At 50.6% G+C, this 14489-nt stretch overlaps 6 protein-coding genes across 6 annotated transcripts; all 6 read right to left on the bottom strand.

Annotated features, from left to right (window-relative positions):
- Positions 1-11: 11 nt before the first annotated feature.
- Positions 12-347, bottom strand: H6S33_008072 (uncharacterized protein; the record flags this gene model as incomplete). The annotated part of the gene is made up of 1 exon (XM_044839418.1): positions 12-347. One exon carries the CDS (start codon positions 345-347, stop codon positions 12-14), a length of 336 nt encoding a protein of 111 aa, XP_044688263.1.
- Positions 348-1391: 1044 nt separating this feature from the next.
- Positions 1392-3143, bottom strand: H6S33_008071 (uncharacterized protein; the record flags this gene model as incomplete). Its single annotated transcript, XM_044839417.1, has 2 exons — positions 1392-1990; positions 2069-3143. 2 exons carry the CDS (start codon positions 3141-3143, stop codon positions 1392-1394), a joined length of 1674 nt encoding a protein of 557 aa, XP_044688262.1.
- An 891-nt stretch (positions 3144-4034) lies between these two features.
- H6S33_008070 (uncharacterized protein) lies at positions 4035-5160 on the bottom strand (the record flags this gene model as incomplete). The annotated part of the gene is made up of 3 exons (XM_044839416.1): positions 4035-4441; positions 4512-4617; positions 5038-5160. The coding sequence occupies 3 exons, from the start codon at positions 5158-5160 to the stop codon at positions 4035-4037; spliced, it is 636 nt and encodes a 211-aa protein (XP_044688261.1).
- A 1323-nt stretch (positions 5161-6483) lies between these two features.
- On the bottom strand, positions 6484-7835 carry H6S33_008069 (uncharacterized protein; the record flags this gene model as incomplete). Its single annotated transcript, XM_044839415.1, has 2 exons — positions 6484-7615; positions 7648-7835. The coding sequence occupies 2 exons, from the start codon at positions 7833-7835 to the stop codon at positions 6484-6486; spliced, it is 1320 nt and encodes a 439-aa protein (XP_044688260.1).
- Positions 7836-10005: 2170 nt separating this feature from the next.
- H6S33_008068 (uncharacterized protein) lies at positions 10006-10674 on the bottom strand (the record flags this gene model as incomplete). Its single annotated transcript, XM_044839414.1, has 1 exon — positions 10006-10674. The coding sequence occupies one exon, from the start codon at positions 10672-10674 to the stop codon at positions 10006-10008; it is 669 nt and encodes a 222-aa protein (XP_044688259.1).
- A 2441-nt stretch (positions 10675-13115) lies between these two features.
- Positions 13116-13920, bottom strand: H6S33_008067 (uncharacterized protein; the record flags this gene model as incomplete). Its single annotated transcript, XM_044839412.1, has 2 exons — positions 13116-13136; positions 13207-13920. 2 exons carry the CDS (start codon positions 13918-13920, stop codon positions 13116-13118), a joined length of 735 nt encoding a protein of 244 aa, XP_044688258.1.
- Between the last annotated feature and the right edge of the window lie 569 nt (positions 13921-14489).

Raw genomic sequence — 14489 nt, 5'->3', positions numbered from 1 at the left:
GTTGGGACGTCCTATTGACGGATGACCGCCTGATAGGCAGCGTCTGGTATATCGGACAGAACAGGTGGTTTTCTTTTTTCCCCGGCGGCAGGAGCCGCGGCTGATTTATCACTGCCGCTGAGACCCCGCCCTGCTGGAACAGCTGTGGAGGACTTGCGATGCTTTTTAATCAGTGGCTCGTCGCTGTCGCTGGAGAGCTCAAAGATGGGGGGCCGTTGGTGTTGTAGGCTCTGTGTGGGCTTTGCGTTTGAGATGACCGCTGTCGCATACTGAGTCTTGGGGGGCACTCTGTGACTCGGGTTTAATCTCGAGGGAGACCATTCTGAGGTAGTGGGAGGGGTGTACATGACGCGGTAGAGCGTGTAGTATGGGTTGTAGTGATGGGGGGAGATGGTGAGGTGTTGATTGGTATCAGTGATGGACACGACAAAAGTTGTCTCGAGACCTTTTTGGCCTTTTCTTCTCACCTAAAGAAAATCTCCAGCCCCGGCTCAAAAACCAAAACCAAAATAGAAAAAATGAAAAAATGAAATGAAAAAGACGCTGACCTTTATTTGCATTGATTATGCAGCATAACCGCAGTGCGTTTCCAACCCCGTGGTCACATGACAAAAAGTCTCGAGACTAGAGCGTTGTCTCGAGACGTTCAAGACCCAGTCTAAAGAATACAAGACGACACAAGACCTAGATAAGTCGTAGCTTAGATTGTACTTAATTGTCGAAGAAACTCCAATGTTTTCCTCCTCTCCTGATCATCAACACAATTAGTTATTTGCTATATACTCCATCTTTTGGCATTGCCAGTGCCATTAAACCAGCCTTGTTCCCTCGAAGTCTCAGTCTTATCGTTCGTCTTATCTTCACATGGTGATGGATATTTGGAGCCCACAGCCAGATCATCCGCTTGCTTATCCACAAAACGGACTTGTCTTTCACTATTTTCGAAGCTGTCCGTATCATGAGGTATCACTCGACGGTTGTTCTTACTCAGAACGCTATCGGAACAATTATTCAATCCCCCATCCATCCGCGTGAGATATACCGGGCTGTACTTCCTCTGTAATTTATTCATTTTCTATTCTTTATACCTGATAGAATCGAGAAAAAATTGCTTGATTGGTTTCTTCCTATCGATAGACACAGGCCCTATTTATCCACCTACGGCCCCAAACAAGAAAACCGGATTCCCATGACTGTCACACACCGTCATATAGACGTCTCTCGGTGTCATATTGACCTCCCTCTGATATCTATTTGCGTTGGCGTTGATCAGTACACAATGATCAGCGGGATCAGTGGGATCGACACTCCTTTGTATAGGTGTCGAACGCTGCCAATATCAACAATACCAAAGTAATAAGCCTGGATGCGAGCTTGAGCAATACCCGCCACTAATCTTTCGGTGAACAACAGTCCTCATCCCCATCTGCCTTATCCACACCCTTCCCAAGCCCATTCTCCACCCTCCACCTCTTCACCACCCTCCCCTCCTCCACGTCCAAGTCTCCGCCGTCCTCCGCCTCTATCTCCTCCGCCGCCCGCTTCCTAGCGCTGCTCCAAACCATATGGAAGTCCCGCAGCGTACCCTTCTGCTCCATGAGGGCACGAAACGACGCAAGAATCTCCCGCCGCATGACATGGAAATATTCCACCGGGTCAACGGGCACATTGAAAGCGTGACCCTCAATATCGATTGTCGTGAAGGCTGCGGTATTGGTAGCGGCGTTTGAGGTCCGGGGTATGAGGGTCTGGATGCCAATAGTGGCTGTGGTGCGTATAGATGGAGAAGAGGTGTTCGTGGCGGCGTCGGTCATTGGGCGTGTGGCGGTAGTAGTTGCGATTGGGTCTGGGGGCTGAAGAGAAGTTTTAGTCGTGGCGTTTGCCATATTGTGTCTGGCGATAACAGCTCTTGTGGGGACTGTGGGGCCTTTCCCTGGGGAAGGAGGGGTCTGAGTCGTGGAGTCTGCTGTGCGGTGTCTGCCGAAAGGGGCTACAGTGCTACCCATGGGCGGCGAGGGGATTTTATTAGTAGCGGTGTTTGTTGTCTGGCGTATGGGGCTATAGAAACCGATATCGACTCTCGTCGAGCCTGCGATGTTGGTCGAGATGCTGACCTCACTTTGTTTGGTGTGGGAACACTCCCCGGGATAAAGAGAACCGTAAGCAGGTTGAATCGATTCAGGTAGACCTAGATCCCAATCAGGGAACTTGTCGCTGAGGTGATTGCGCCTAGCGCTATCCTCAAGGGCGAGGATTTGGTTTGCCCACTCTCTATCCTCCTCGCTCAGCGGCGGCAGAGAGTCTTCCTCAGCTGCTGTTGTAGATGTGGGAGTCTTATTACCGGACATATGTATCACCGGCGGTATGACAAAGGTACCCAGCACGCTCTGTGGTTTGACAGGCGCTTCAATAAACGCTGTACTGTGAGGATTTCTGGAGGCGGGCAGCGTGCCCTGTCTCCTGGCGGCAGCAGTGTTACCGGCGGTAGGTCTAGGGGTAGGTGTTTTGCTTTGTATCCCAGCAGCAGCAGCTGTAACTAACTTGCTACTACCAGTGGGGACTAGTCCTGCTGGGGGGGCCGTGGGGGCAATGTGAGGCTTCCATATCCCTGTAGTAGTAGCTGTAGCTGACTTGTTACTACCACTGGGAACCATTCCTCCTGGCCCAGGCGTGTAGACTATAGGAGGCATTTGTATCCGCCTAGTAGTAGCTGTAGCTGACTTGCCATTACCACTGGGGACTATTCCTGCTGTCACAGGCGTGTAGACTATGAACGGCATCTGTTTCCTCGTAGCAGTGGCCACAGCTGACTTGTCACCGCCGCCGAGTACCTGCCCCATCGGTAAAGCGGTAGAGACGACACGAGGCTTCTGTTGCTTCGTAGCAGGGGCCGTAGCTGCCTTGTCACTCCCGTCGAGGACGGACCCTGCTGGTACAGCCGTGGAGGTGATGCGAGGCTTCTTCTCCAGCGGTTCGTCGCTGTCACTGAAGATCTCGATAGGAAGTGGGTTTGGCGTGGTAACCTTTGCAGCGGGGTGGAGAGTAGTAGTGTCACATGGAGGGCCTGGTACGGGGCGCAGGGCCTCGAATCTGTCCTCAGAGGAAACCATCCTGATGAACATTGAATATAAGGGGTCGGACATGAAATGATGTGAGAGATTGTCGTGATGAGAGTTGACCGCGGGGGGAAGGCCCCGGGGAGGGTGGGGATGACGTTTGTGGATGATGCAGCCTGAACTGTAGAAGGCTGCAGCGATGATTTGTGAAACGGTGTCACCCCCATCTTCTCCCAGTGGCTCGTTCCCCGCCGTTCTGGGGTGTACGCGCGGCCGGTGGTGTTCTCCATGTCCTGTCCGGGGGTGTTTGGTTGGTGTCCATTTCGTCCGCACTGGAGTTTCTTTCATCGGCATTTAGCTGCTCCAGATGCTGTGCAGAAAACCAAGAGTTAACTTTCGATCTTGGGGTCTCGATAAAAGAAATCTCAAGGCCTGGCACGAGTCATAAACTCTCACTCGCTCACGTGCACCCGAAACGAGAACAGGAACGAGTTATAGTCCATGATCGATTGGTATTAAAACATGTGTATTCTAATCCCTGGTCATTATATTGATTAACGATCTTTGCAGTTCAAATAGACTTCTGACACTTAAGTTGTTACCTCCGGGTCGGCCTGTTGAACACTTGTATGGACAATGCAGCAGGAAGGATCAATGTATTTCAACCTCCTGCTACGTTCTCTAGCTAAGTTTTTATATATACTTGTACCACTTTAATAATCCTCGCTGTGAGCCTAAATAGTTAACTAAACCCTGATACCAAAAGCCGCCGAGTGCTAGTCTTTCGGGGCATAGCAATCCTCCCCCTCACCCCCACCCTCACCACCCTCGCTACTCTCATTAGAACCACACTCCCCACCATCCCGATCCCGAACCTCACCCACACTGCCACCCTCCCCTCCATCCCCACCCAGCACCTTCGCACACAACCTCTTCACCCCCCTCTCCTCCACATCCCTCTCCCCTACCTTCACGTCCTCACCCCCAACCGCCCTCTTCCCTCCACCACCAACCCGACCAACCCCCCCCAGCCAATGTCCCACCACCCATAACAACAGCCACACACCCCGCCGTCCCACCATTCTCCATACCCGCACGATGCGACCACACAACCCGCCGCTGCACGATCTCAAAACACTGCACCAGATCCGCCGGAACATCGAAGCTATAACCCCCGATCTCAACCCTCGTGGAACCTCTACTTGGGGGAGAGGTGTTGGTCGCCGCGTGAATCATGTGTGAAAATGGTTCTCCTTCCATCGCAGCGTCAGCGGGACGGCGTCTGCGGCCATCTCCCCCACCAACCGCGGCCGCAGGAGCAGTAGTTTCAACGACACCGCTTCCCGCAGCGCTATCGTGGACTACGTCCCCGACGGTGGCGGAGTCTGTCCTTTTCTGTTCAGAACCGCCATCTTCAGCTGCTTCCCGAGTGTCCTTGACGCCAGCGCGTGATACGCGCTTCCGCAGTCTCCTCGGCGATGCAGGAGGCAGTGTTCGCAACGGTCAGGTCCGAATTATAGATATCTACAGATGCCTTGGCAGGGCCTCCAGACTGGGCGGACTATTTGTTCGTGGTCGGTCTAGTCCCTGATTTTGTCAGGACTATAGTTAAGGCGCCGGACTATAGATATCTATAGGGTCATGAACGATTACTCGGTTCTAGCGACAATATAGAACTATACGTGTGGTGGAGTTAATATATTGGGCTCATATACGCAGCTTGTAGGTTGGAAAATAGTTGAGCCTTGCAGACTACAGATAGGTGCTAGAACCGCAGATATCTACACCAAACTGTGGATATCTATGCAGGACTGTAGATATCTGTAGAGCAGCGCCGTAGTATATGCCAAGCTGCAAGCCCATAATCCAGACTATAGTCGGTAGTCCTCGCCCCATGGTCGGTAGTCAGTCCCTGCGCCTGTTCAAGACCGACTACAGCTCGTAGTCGGTCCGGTCCTGACCTTCAGGACCGATGGATTACCCCGTTGCGAACACTGGCAGGAGGCTTTGGGGGTATATCTTCGGCAGTTGCGCACGAGTCACGGTTTTTTGATGGGCGCGTTGAGACGCCCGTCAACGTGCGCCGTTTCCGTTGGCCTGGCATGGTGGGGGGGTGATGGTTGTGCTCGGTGGAGGGGACAGGAGGGAGTCGTGGTGCAGGGTGGTTGCGGCGGTTGTTGTTACAAACAAATCTAGACTAGACTAGCAAGTCTTGGGATTGGGATACATGATCGTTGCGGCGAGAGTGTTTGTATGGGGAGTTCGATCGACATGGAAGACCGGTTGCTCAACACCCGTAAAACGAAGTGATCAACTACTTTACCAAACACTCGCAAGAAAGCCGCTTAAACATCCAAACCGCGAGAAATAATTATGATGGAACATCACTCGATAACGTGCATCTCAACTAAAACTAGCCCCGAGAAATTACCTGAATTCAAGTTATTTTATAAAGCACACGGTCTATCACTAACACTGAGCACGATGTAGCTTTCAGATCACGACAGGGGTTCAGTGCAAGGATTTCCCGAGTTCGGAGGAGTGTCACGAGGTATCACTCGATCACGTGCCTCACACATCGATACAGGGGTTTACAACTCACCCGCCCAACCCAAAGCCTATAAACTGCGGGAGGCCTAACGCAACAGAGCACTGAATACCCTGAGGCCAGGTCATTGGAGAAACAATAAATTAATTGTGATCCTCATCATCATCGAGCAGGGTCGTGTGGCGGTGGAGCATGATGCCGCATGAAATCCGGCGGTAAGCATACTAATACAAGTCTCCCTGCACCCATAATCGAAGAAACGTCCCCGTATTGTACAAACTGTCCTACTGGCGTCTTAGAAAACACCACTAACCACATGTATGTATTTCACCACCTCCTCCATGATGATTGAACCGCTGATACCATTTTTCTGATATGCATGGGCTAGGGTTCTTGGCACGTGTTTCAGGCAAAGGCAGTACCGAAGGGGCGGAGAAAGAATGTTCCGTAACAATCCATCAGGTACAGGTTTGTATCGGTTTGTGGGCGTATAATCTCGGTCTAACCACCATACCCTGAAGCTCAAACTGTACTACCTGTCTAGCTCATTATTACTTAGTGTCGTACTGGTTTCCACTACCGAATTGACGTCTAATTGCAAATTGTGTATAGATCGGTTCACAAGATCAGGGAATGGTTGGGGGTGTAGTTTGTTTTTTCAACCCGTTTGAACTTGGAGGAAATAGGATGGGGTGGAGGAGAGACACAAAGACTGTAGTAGTACGTGACAGTCAATGGGACATGTTTTAACTAGGGCCATATCGTGCTAGAAACAGATATATAGACATTTATCATGATTGTGATCCTCGTAGCACAACACGACCCATGTCCCACCCAGAACCCAACCCCCCTCACTTCACTACCTTCCCCTCGCCCTCCTTACACTCCAACCCCGTCATCAAACAGTACGCACCCACTTTCCATCCCCGGATCATCCTCCACAAACGCCCCACCAACTGGATCCTCCTCCGTAAGCACCTTACACACCGCCTGCCCAGCCACCCCGTTCTCGTCAGCCCGCGAAACACACGCGCAACACCTCTCCTCCCCAACCAGCTCCGTCGTTGCAGCAAACTTCCCACCGATTGATAGCCAGCCGTCGATATACATCCCTGAAAGCAACTTGTTGGACCGGCCGAGCTTGAGCTCGGCGTTGTCGAGGTCGGGGAAGTTACCAAGAAAGGTGCTTGGCAGGTGGTTGGCGATCCGGGGCGGGGTTGCGGTAGGTGGGGTGGGGATCGGGGGAATGGGGGGCGCTGGAGCCAGGGTATTCTTAGGGGTTGGGGCCGGTGTCATGATAGGGGTTGAAGTCGAGGCGATAGACACACTTACAGCCTGCACTGTGTCACCAACTGCCCGACGACGAAGTCCTTCGCTAAGGAATGGAACCGCGGGAGTAAGGTCCTGCCAGGAGCGAGGACTGCGGCCGCCACTGGACGCGGGCGTGGCGTAATCCTTGTCTTCATCCTCGTCAACCTCGTGAACCTCTATCTCATCTGTCTCCTCAGAAATAGGCGCTGGCGTACGTTCTCCGTCAGTAATATGAGCCTGAGATGCCATATCGCCCTCTCCTTCCACGATTCTTGTCCCCTCAGGGGTAGCAAAAATAGCAGTGCCAAAAACGAACGCCATATCCCTCCCGCCCCCCACCGCCGCTTCCCCCGCCGCAATCATCCGAAAAGCGGCAATCGTCATTTCACGAGTTTCCAGGAAGGCATGGACCGCGTCTGTGGGGAGCATGAACTTGTGGCTGTCGATTTCGATGTCTCTAGTGCTGCCGCTGTAGCGCGGGGGGGCAAGTTGGCCCATGCTCGGTGTCGACTTGGCTGCATCAGAATCCGACGGGGCAACATATGAGGATGGAGTTGTATCAGTGGGAGACAGTGCTACAATAGCGTCGAAGATGAAGCTCATATCACTGGCCGTCGCTGTCTCCGCTGCAACTGTCCGGAAGGAGGCGATCGTCTGAGTGCGTGTGGCGTGAAATGCTTCTGCGGGATTGTGGGGGGTGCTGGATGGGTGGTTGTCAATTACGAGGGTGACGGTGGGGTGGCGGGGTCTGTATGCTCTGCTTGCGGAGTGTGGGTGGCGGCATGGGTATGCTCCGCTCGTGGAGTTGTCGGTGCGCGAGTTGTGCCGCGGTGAAGGTTGAGATAGCGAGTCCGTACGGAGGGGCTCGATACGGAAACCTGATTGCCGTGGCTGTCGCCACGAAGGTGAATGTGTACCATTGGTGTTGATGGACGTGATCAAGTGTCTGTGTGGGGTGGGTGTGTACGGATGGTCTTGATAGGGAGGATGAAGAGAGGGAAAGAAGGGTAAGTGATGGACTAGTGCGTGTTGTGATCCTTGTCAACTCATGATGCATGGTGGATTGTTATACGGGGGGTGCTCCCGTTGCATATTCGGTCATCTCTGGAACTATACAGACCACCGCGGGATTAGAGGTTATAAATTCTATAGCGAGCAATTGCAAACTGGTAAAGGAATCACTGTTACCCAGAACTAAACCACGGCCGGGCTAGATATTCCGCGATCTGCCCTCAGCGCTCCAAATACCAGGTGCTTCAGGATGGCTTGTAGGTCGCTTGGTAACCGTCTTCCAGATATGCTAATTCGCCGATCGAAGTTTTCTGATATTAGCTAGATTTAAGAATCGATTGACCTCGGTCTCTTACAACAAGGGGAAATATAGGTTTCGAATTCTCGTGAATACTCTGCTCATGGAACCCTGTTCCCTTCAGGCTGTTGGCAACCGAGGCTTTTTATATATCTATCTGAGATTCTGAGGGCACTGTCGCTCTGAATGGCCGGACCCAAAGAAATGGGAGTGATGATGGTAGGATTAAGTGGGTTGCCGCAGCTTGACTTATAGCTCTTGAAACGAACAGATATGCTTAATTGAATCCACCAACGTAGCCTTTGAAACGTTTTCTGACACATGTTCTTTTAACTTGCTCCACGATATCACAATATAATCTTCTTCATGTTCATGAGCGCTCACCCCCGGTCCTAGTACTAGATTCATCACCGCGTGTATTGCGAAACCAATCCTAGGTGGAGACAAAGCCTTGAATAAACTAAGTTATGTGAGGAAATATCGCTCCTCTAATTAATCTTTAGTCGCCCTGATAAGTATAAATCTGTAGCTTGATGATCTGTCCACGTACACCCGGTTCACAGACCATCACTCGGCCCGATCTCCCATACCTGGTGACCTAACACTCTATCTCGAAATCAGTAAAATAGGCAAACATGGCCTAAAATTACTTAATCTCCTTCCGGATATAAATGATAGAGCAGGAGAAATCTGACATCTTTGCGTGGTGCAACTGGCGTTTGTGATTTGATTTGCGGGCTTGAGCACATGACCGAGTGATAGTCTATGATTACCACTCAACTCCAAGATGTCTCTTCCGATTCATCAACCGCACGCAGACCGTAGTCTATGACAAGATCCCACTGCCCCAGAACTTGCCAATCACTTCCTCCACCTCTCACGCAGTAAGGAAATAAAGAGATAATCGCAAAACAATAAGCTAGGAGCCTATAACAAATGGACATCATCGTGACTTATGAAAGTAAGAAATAGTGACTTATGAAATAAGGAATGCTTACCGATTGCAAGAGTGAGCCGGAATTAGCTAAATACTCTTTGAATAGACTCCGGAGGATGAAGAAAAGTCAAGGCGGTCTCGAGAGTGGCCCAGTATTTGCAATTAGTCGCCGGCTTGGCGGTATATACAGATACAATTACCGTAAGAAACTAAATACCAATGAGGTAGTCAGTACAGTTTGGGCTTCAGACTATGGTGATTACTAATCACGATACCTCACACACCGTAAACCGACACAACCCAACTGGCAACCTGCACAGATTAATTATTTTTCCGCCTGAAATAGTTGCCAACGCTAACCCACATACCAGTTTGATAAATGAAATTCCCGGGTTAACAATGTTGGGAGAGGTAGTTAAATACACCCATTTAGCACAATTTTTTTGAAGTCCTGGTGGTGTAGTTTGTACAATACGGGAAGTCTTTGAATCAATAGTTCTGAATACAAGTCCGGGCTCAAGATCACCATGCGGACCAGACCAGTCCGGTGACGATCCATACTGTTACAATTAGGCCATGCAGCATATCAAAACCACTGTGGAACAATGGGGCAATCGAGGAAGCAGTAAAAGTGGATTTAATTCTGTTACTACGCTATCTGGCTAAATATTTATATATATAAGAGGGGTCAGTGTGAGCCTAGTATCTGACCAAGAAAATCCGAATGCTTCCCTTTCAGAGCATAATATATAATATTCCCCACCCTACCGCCGCCTCACCACCAGCCTCAGCGGCACGAACTCCACCAGGATGGCCCCCTTCCCCCATTTCTAACCTGCGCGCGTCACCTCTTCACCTTCCTCCCCTCCTCCACATCCCCGCCCCTCCCGCCCCCAGCCGCTCTCTTCCTCCCACCACGACCCCCGCCATGAACACCACCTACTCCGTCCACGGATCCACTCCCCATGACCACAGCCAAATCCCTGTCAGTCCCCCTCCTTGCCGCCACGGCACGGTACGACGCAATGACCTGCTGCCGCACCTTCTGGAAACACTCCACCGGATTTGTAGGAACGTCGAAGGCGTACTCGTCGATAAAGATCGCAGAGGACAAGGGCACGGCTTTGGTCGCAGCGATATCGCCGGCGGTGGTAGGATCCGTCTGGACGCTCTTTGTAGCGTTTCCGGTCTTGCTGCCGTTTGGGACCTTTCCGGTAGGATTCTTGCTACCACTAGCGGGAGCCGCTGCAGCAGGAAGAGCCGCAGCAGCAGGGGGAGGCGCTTTCATAGATTTTGTAGCAGGAGGAGGAGGAGGAGCATGAACATCGCTCTCGGTCTCGGAGTCGTGGTCGTGGTCGGTGCCTTCTTCGAAGGGAGCACTCTGATTGCAAGGGTTTTCGGTGCCGGGGTATTCGTCCTCGGTCACCATGTACTCATCCCAGATGCATACGGGGGCAGAGATGGATTCGGGTGCTCTGGGTCCTGTGCCCTTGCGGGCTCCATAGGTGATCATTGTGGAATGGTATAAGAAGCTTTAATCGGTTTAGAAGAGAGGAGTTCGATGATAAGGAGGTGTGCAGTCTACTGATAGATGATGTAGAGGAGGGGTAGGTGTTGTGGGACGGGTGGGGGGGCAGGAGGGTGTAGAGAGTGTAGATGGAGCGTACTGTACCGGACAATGTATAACTGGCGAGTGGTAAGAGGCTCCCTTCCGCCTCTGACGACATTGATACCGAATAACTGCTCATCACATTGAGTTTGTCCACTGGAAGATGCACTGATCCGGAAACGACACAATACCAACTGTTATGCGGTGGTATATGTGTGACAGGTCGATCTCATACTATCCCTTAAGCTGTCGATGCTGACCCCCCTACAACACAGAATTAGATTTGTATCAGAGATCTATTATTTGATCAGAGAGATAATGAGATCTGTTGGTAAAACCACACCAAGTTTTCTTTTTTTTGGTGGGCCACCATTTTTCGCGACAGCTTACGGGATAGTTCTGGCCGCCACACAAGACATATGCGCTACAGTTATATAACAGGTTGCGGGTGACTCATGTTCGGTACTGATGACGCAGGTCTAACAGGTAGTGTATTGCTTCTTCCTTTGGTGGGCTTGAGCGTTAATATTGATAACCGGTAATGATGAATACGAGATGTGGGAAACTAGAAAGAATAATCGACCTAATATCGATGATATCATACAAGCAATAATAAGTGAGAGAGATATGTATGTCATCAACTGGGGACAGACCTCGACCCTGAGTAGACCGCGTGTCTTACCAGTGGTCTGCATGCAAACTGCCGCTTGTAGCAATGGTGTACTGGAAGTTATTCCACAACGTTATCCATATCCCGTCTCTAGTAATGGGCACGAGCCGAGGTGTCTCCGGAAGTCTTCACCTATGAGCGGTTCATTCAGGAACTATGGTGGCCCAGCCAGGAACTCTACATGGCTGCTTACATGATTGTCTCATTTTAGTATTCCATCCTTCGAGTATATATCGATATGGAGTCCGGGGTAGACGTAATAAATCCACATGTATCAATTTCTCAGGGAGAATAAGTATACCGCTAATGTTTACTTTGCATTGGGGTATTGCATCTCTCTCGAACCATAAGCCTCGAGTTAAGGTCTCGAGCGCCAACGCCGTGTACCACACTAAGCCAACAATCAACCACAATAGTCGACCACTTACAGGTATGTACCCAGGGTATGCAGATTGCAGCATTACGATAAATAAAAAAAAAGCAAATAAAATACAAAAAAGTATTGCGCTCCACTGCGCCGATGTGTGTCGAACGCAAGACCTCCTGAAGGTCTCATGGTGGCTCCGCTAGGTAGCTGTGTTACCCCTCGACCATTTAAACCATGCGTGTGCTGATAGCTTCCTTGGCGCCCTCTTAAAGCTTATCGGTTAGAATTAGCAAGTAAAGCCACAGATTAGGAGTTCTCGAGTAGTCATCGAGGGGGCGCCGTGAATATAGCTGTCCTCTTTGCCGGTCTTTGAGTGGGCCATAGAAATCTTTACAATCGTTATCTATTCAGAGGAAAGTCAGGCAGCGTCGCAGCGATTTTGATCCATTGTTTTACTGTACAATTACTTTGTGCAGTAAATCCTGCGGCAATCAGCCATAGCAACAGGTTCCTGAGTGAGCAATGTTCTTCAGTCAAGTAGAACAGCTGGGCTATGCCAGGTTATCGAAACCCCTGTACAATCGGACAATTCAGGAAGCAGCAAAAATGTATTTAATTTTGGTAAGACGCTATCTAGCTAAACATTTATATATATAAGAAGCCACAGTGTGAACCTGACAAACAAGAAAATCCGAATGCAACTCCCTCAGAGCATAATGCTCTCCTCCTTACCCCCGCCCGCACCACAACTCTCAGCAGCATCAAGCCCACCAGCATAGCTACCCTCCCCCTTACAGTCGACTCTCGTTATAGTGATGAGGTCGGGACCGGAAAGTGGCATCCTTATAACGAGATTATCACTATAAGAAGTTCAGGGCTAGGTTTTTTCTGGACCGAAGAATAAAATTTAATTTAATTTCGTTGCTTGATCACTCACTCCTTTTATGGAAATTATTTTCTTCTCTTCCTTGGAAACCTGTTTCTTTTTGCTTTTTCTTTCTTTCATTTTTCCTTAGGTTTTTGTTCTCTTCATCTACTAAATACCTAAGGATATCGTTCTATCAAAATATCACTAATACCCCATAGCAAATGTTAGGACCAGCAACTTAAGTGACATCCTTATAAGAAGAATATCACTATATCGAGCATCACTATAACGAGAGTCGACTGTATTCGCAACCTGTATACCACGCTTCTTCACCTTCCTACCGTTCCCCGGGTCCCCGCCCTTCCCGCCCTCAGCCGCTCTCTTCCTACCCCCGCGACCCCCGCCATGAACCCCGCCATCAACCTCGCTAGCCCCATCCGCTATGCCAGTCCCCACCACAACTGCCATATCCCTCTCAGTCCCTCTCCTTCCCACAACCGCACGATAGGAAGCAATAACATGCTGCCTCACCTTATGAAAGCACTCCACCGGATCCGCAGGAACGTCGAAGCCGTACCCGTCGATAAAGATCGCTGTAAAGTCTGTAGAGGACAATTGCTCGGTTTTAGCCATAGTGTCCACCCTGCGGCGTCTCTTTTTTGTATCGGCGTCTGGCGCCTCTTCTTCCTGGGCAGAGTCTTCAATGTCCTCGTGTTCATTGTCGGAGGTAGCAGGCTCGGCCTTGATCCGCTTCGGGGTGCGTTTACCCTTGCTCTTCTTCGCAATCTTCTTGGGAGCTTTCTTCCTGTCTTTGGTAGTAGTAGCGGTGGTAGCACGAGAGGCTGCTGCTTTCCTTGCTTTCTTAGGAGCAGGAGTAGGAGTAGGAGCAGGAACGTCGGTGTCGTTATCGTTATCGTTATCGTTATCGTTATCGTTATCATTATCATTTTCGGAGGCAGCAAGCTCACTGACAGAGCCTTCAGTGCATAGGACTTCGTCCTCGGTGAAGTTGGCGTTGTCGTTATCATCCCCGGAGGCAGCCGTACCACTAGAAGAGCTTTCAGTGCCTGTGTATTCGTCCTCGGTAACGAGGTATTCTTCCCGAAGCCCTAGGCGTTCATCGTTCTCCCCGGCGAGCTCAACTGGGGGCGACTTTGAGAGGACAATCTTGCCATTGGATGTGGAGGCAGAAGTGGGTTGGTACCTGGGCCCTGTGCCGTGGCGAACAATCGGAGTAAAGGTCATCGTGAGATGATGAGAGAAGGTGCAGTAGAGAAATTCGATGATGGGGAGAGGTGCACTGATGGGTAATTTAGAGAAGAGTTAGGGTATTGTGTGATGGATGGGGATGTAGAAGGAGGAGGGTGTGTATGGAGAGTAGACGGAGTGTTGTATCAGTCATCTGCATGCAAACTGCCGGGTGTTATAGTGTACTGTAAGTTACTCTACAGCGTTTTCCTTATCCCACCTGAGCTAGTGATGGGCCCGAGCAGAGCGGGCTCAAGCTTTGAACTCGAGCTTTAAGCTCGCACAGATCAAGCTCTCTTACCGACGAGCCCGAGCCAGCTCAAGCCCATATCCAAAAAGCTCGAACCTGGGAGATTATTACTAATGCTAGTTGAACACTATAGCCCCCGGGTGAGCTATGTTCTGACCGAGCCGTATGGGCGTCCTATCCGCCAGGAAGTATGATTCGGGCGCCCTATCCACCAGGTACCTGCTTTATCGGAATAAACCCAAAGGGCCACCCCGCCCGACAGAGAGTTTGCATCCCGCTCAGCAGTCACTCTAAACACTGGGGAACCCAACAATAT

Source organism: Morchella sextelata (genome assembly GCF_020137385.1).
Source record: "Morchella sextelata strain SCLS chromosome Unknown scls_25, whole genome shotgun sequence".
In the NCBI taxonomy this organism is placed as follows: Eukaryota; Fungi; Ascomycota; class Pezizomycetes; order Pezizales; family Morchellaceae; genus Morchella; species Morchella sextelata.
This window is presented reverse-complemented; position numbering and strand designations above follow the sequence as displayed.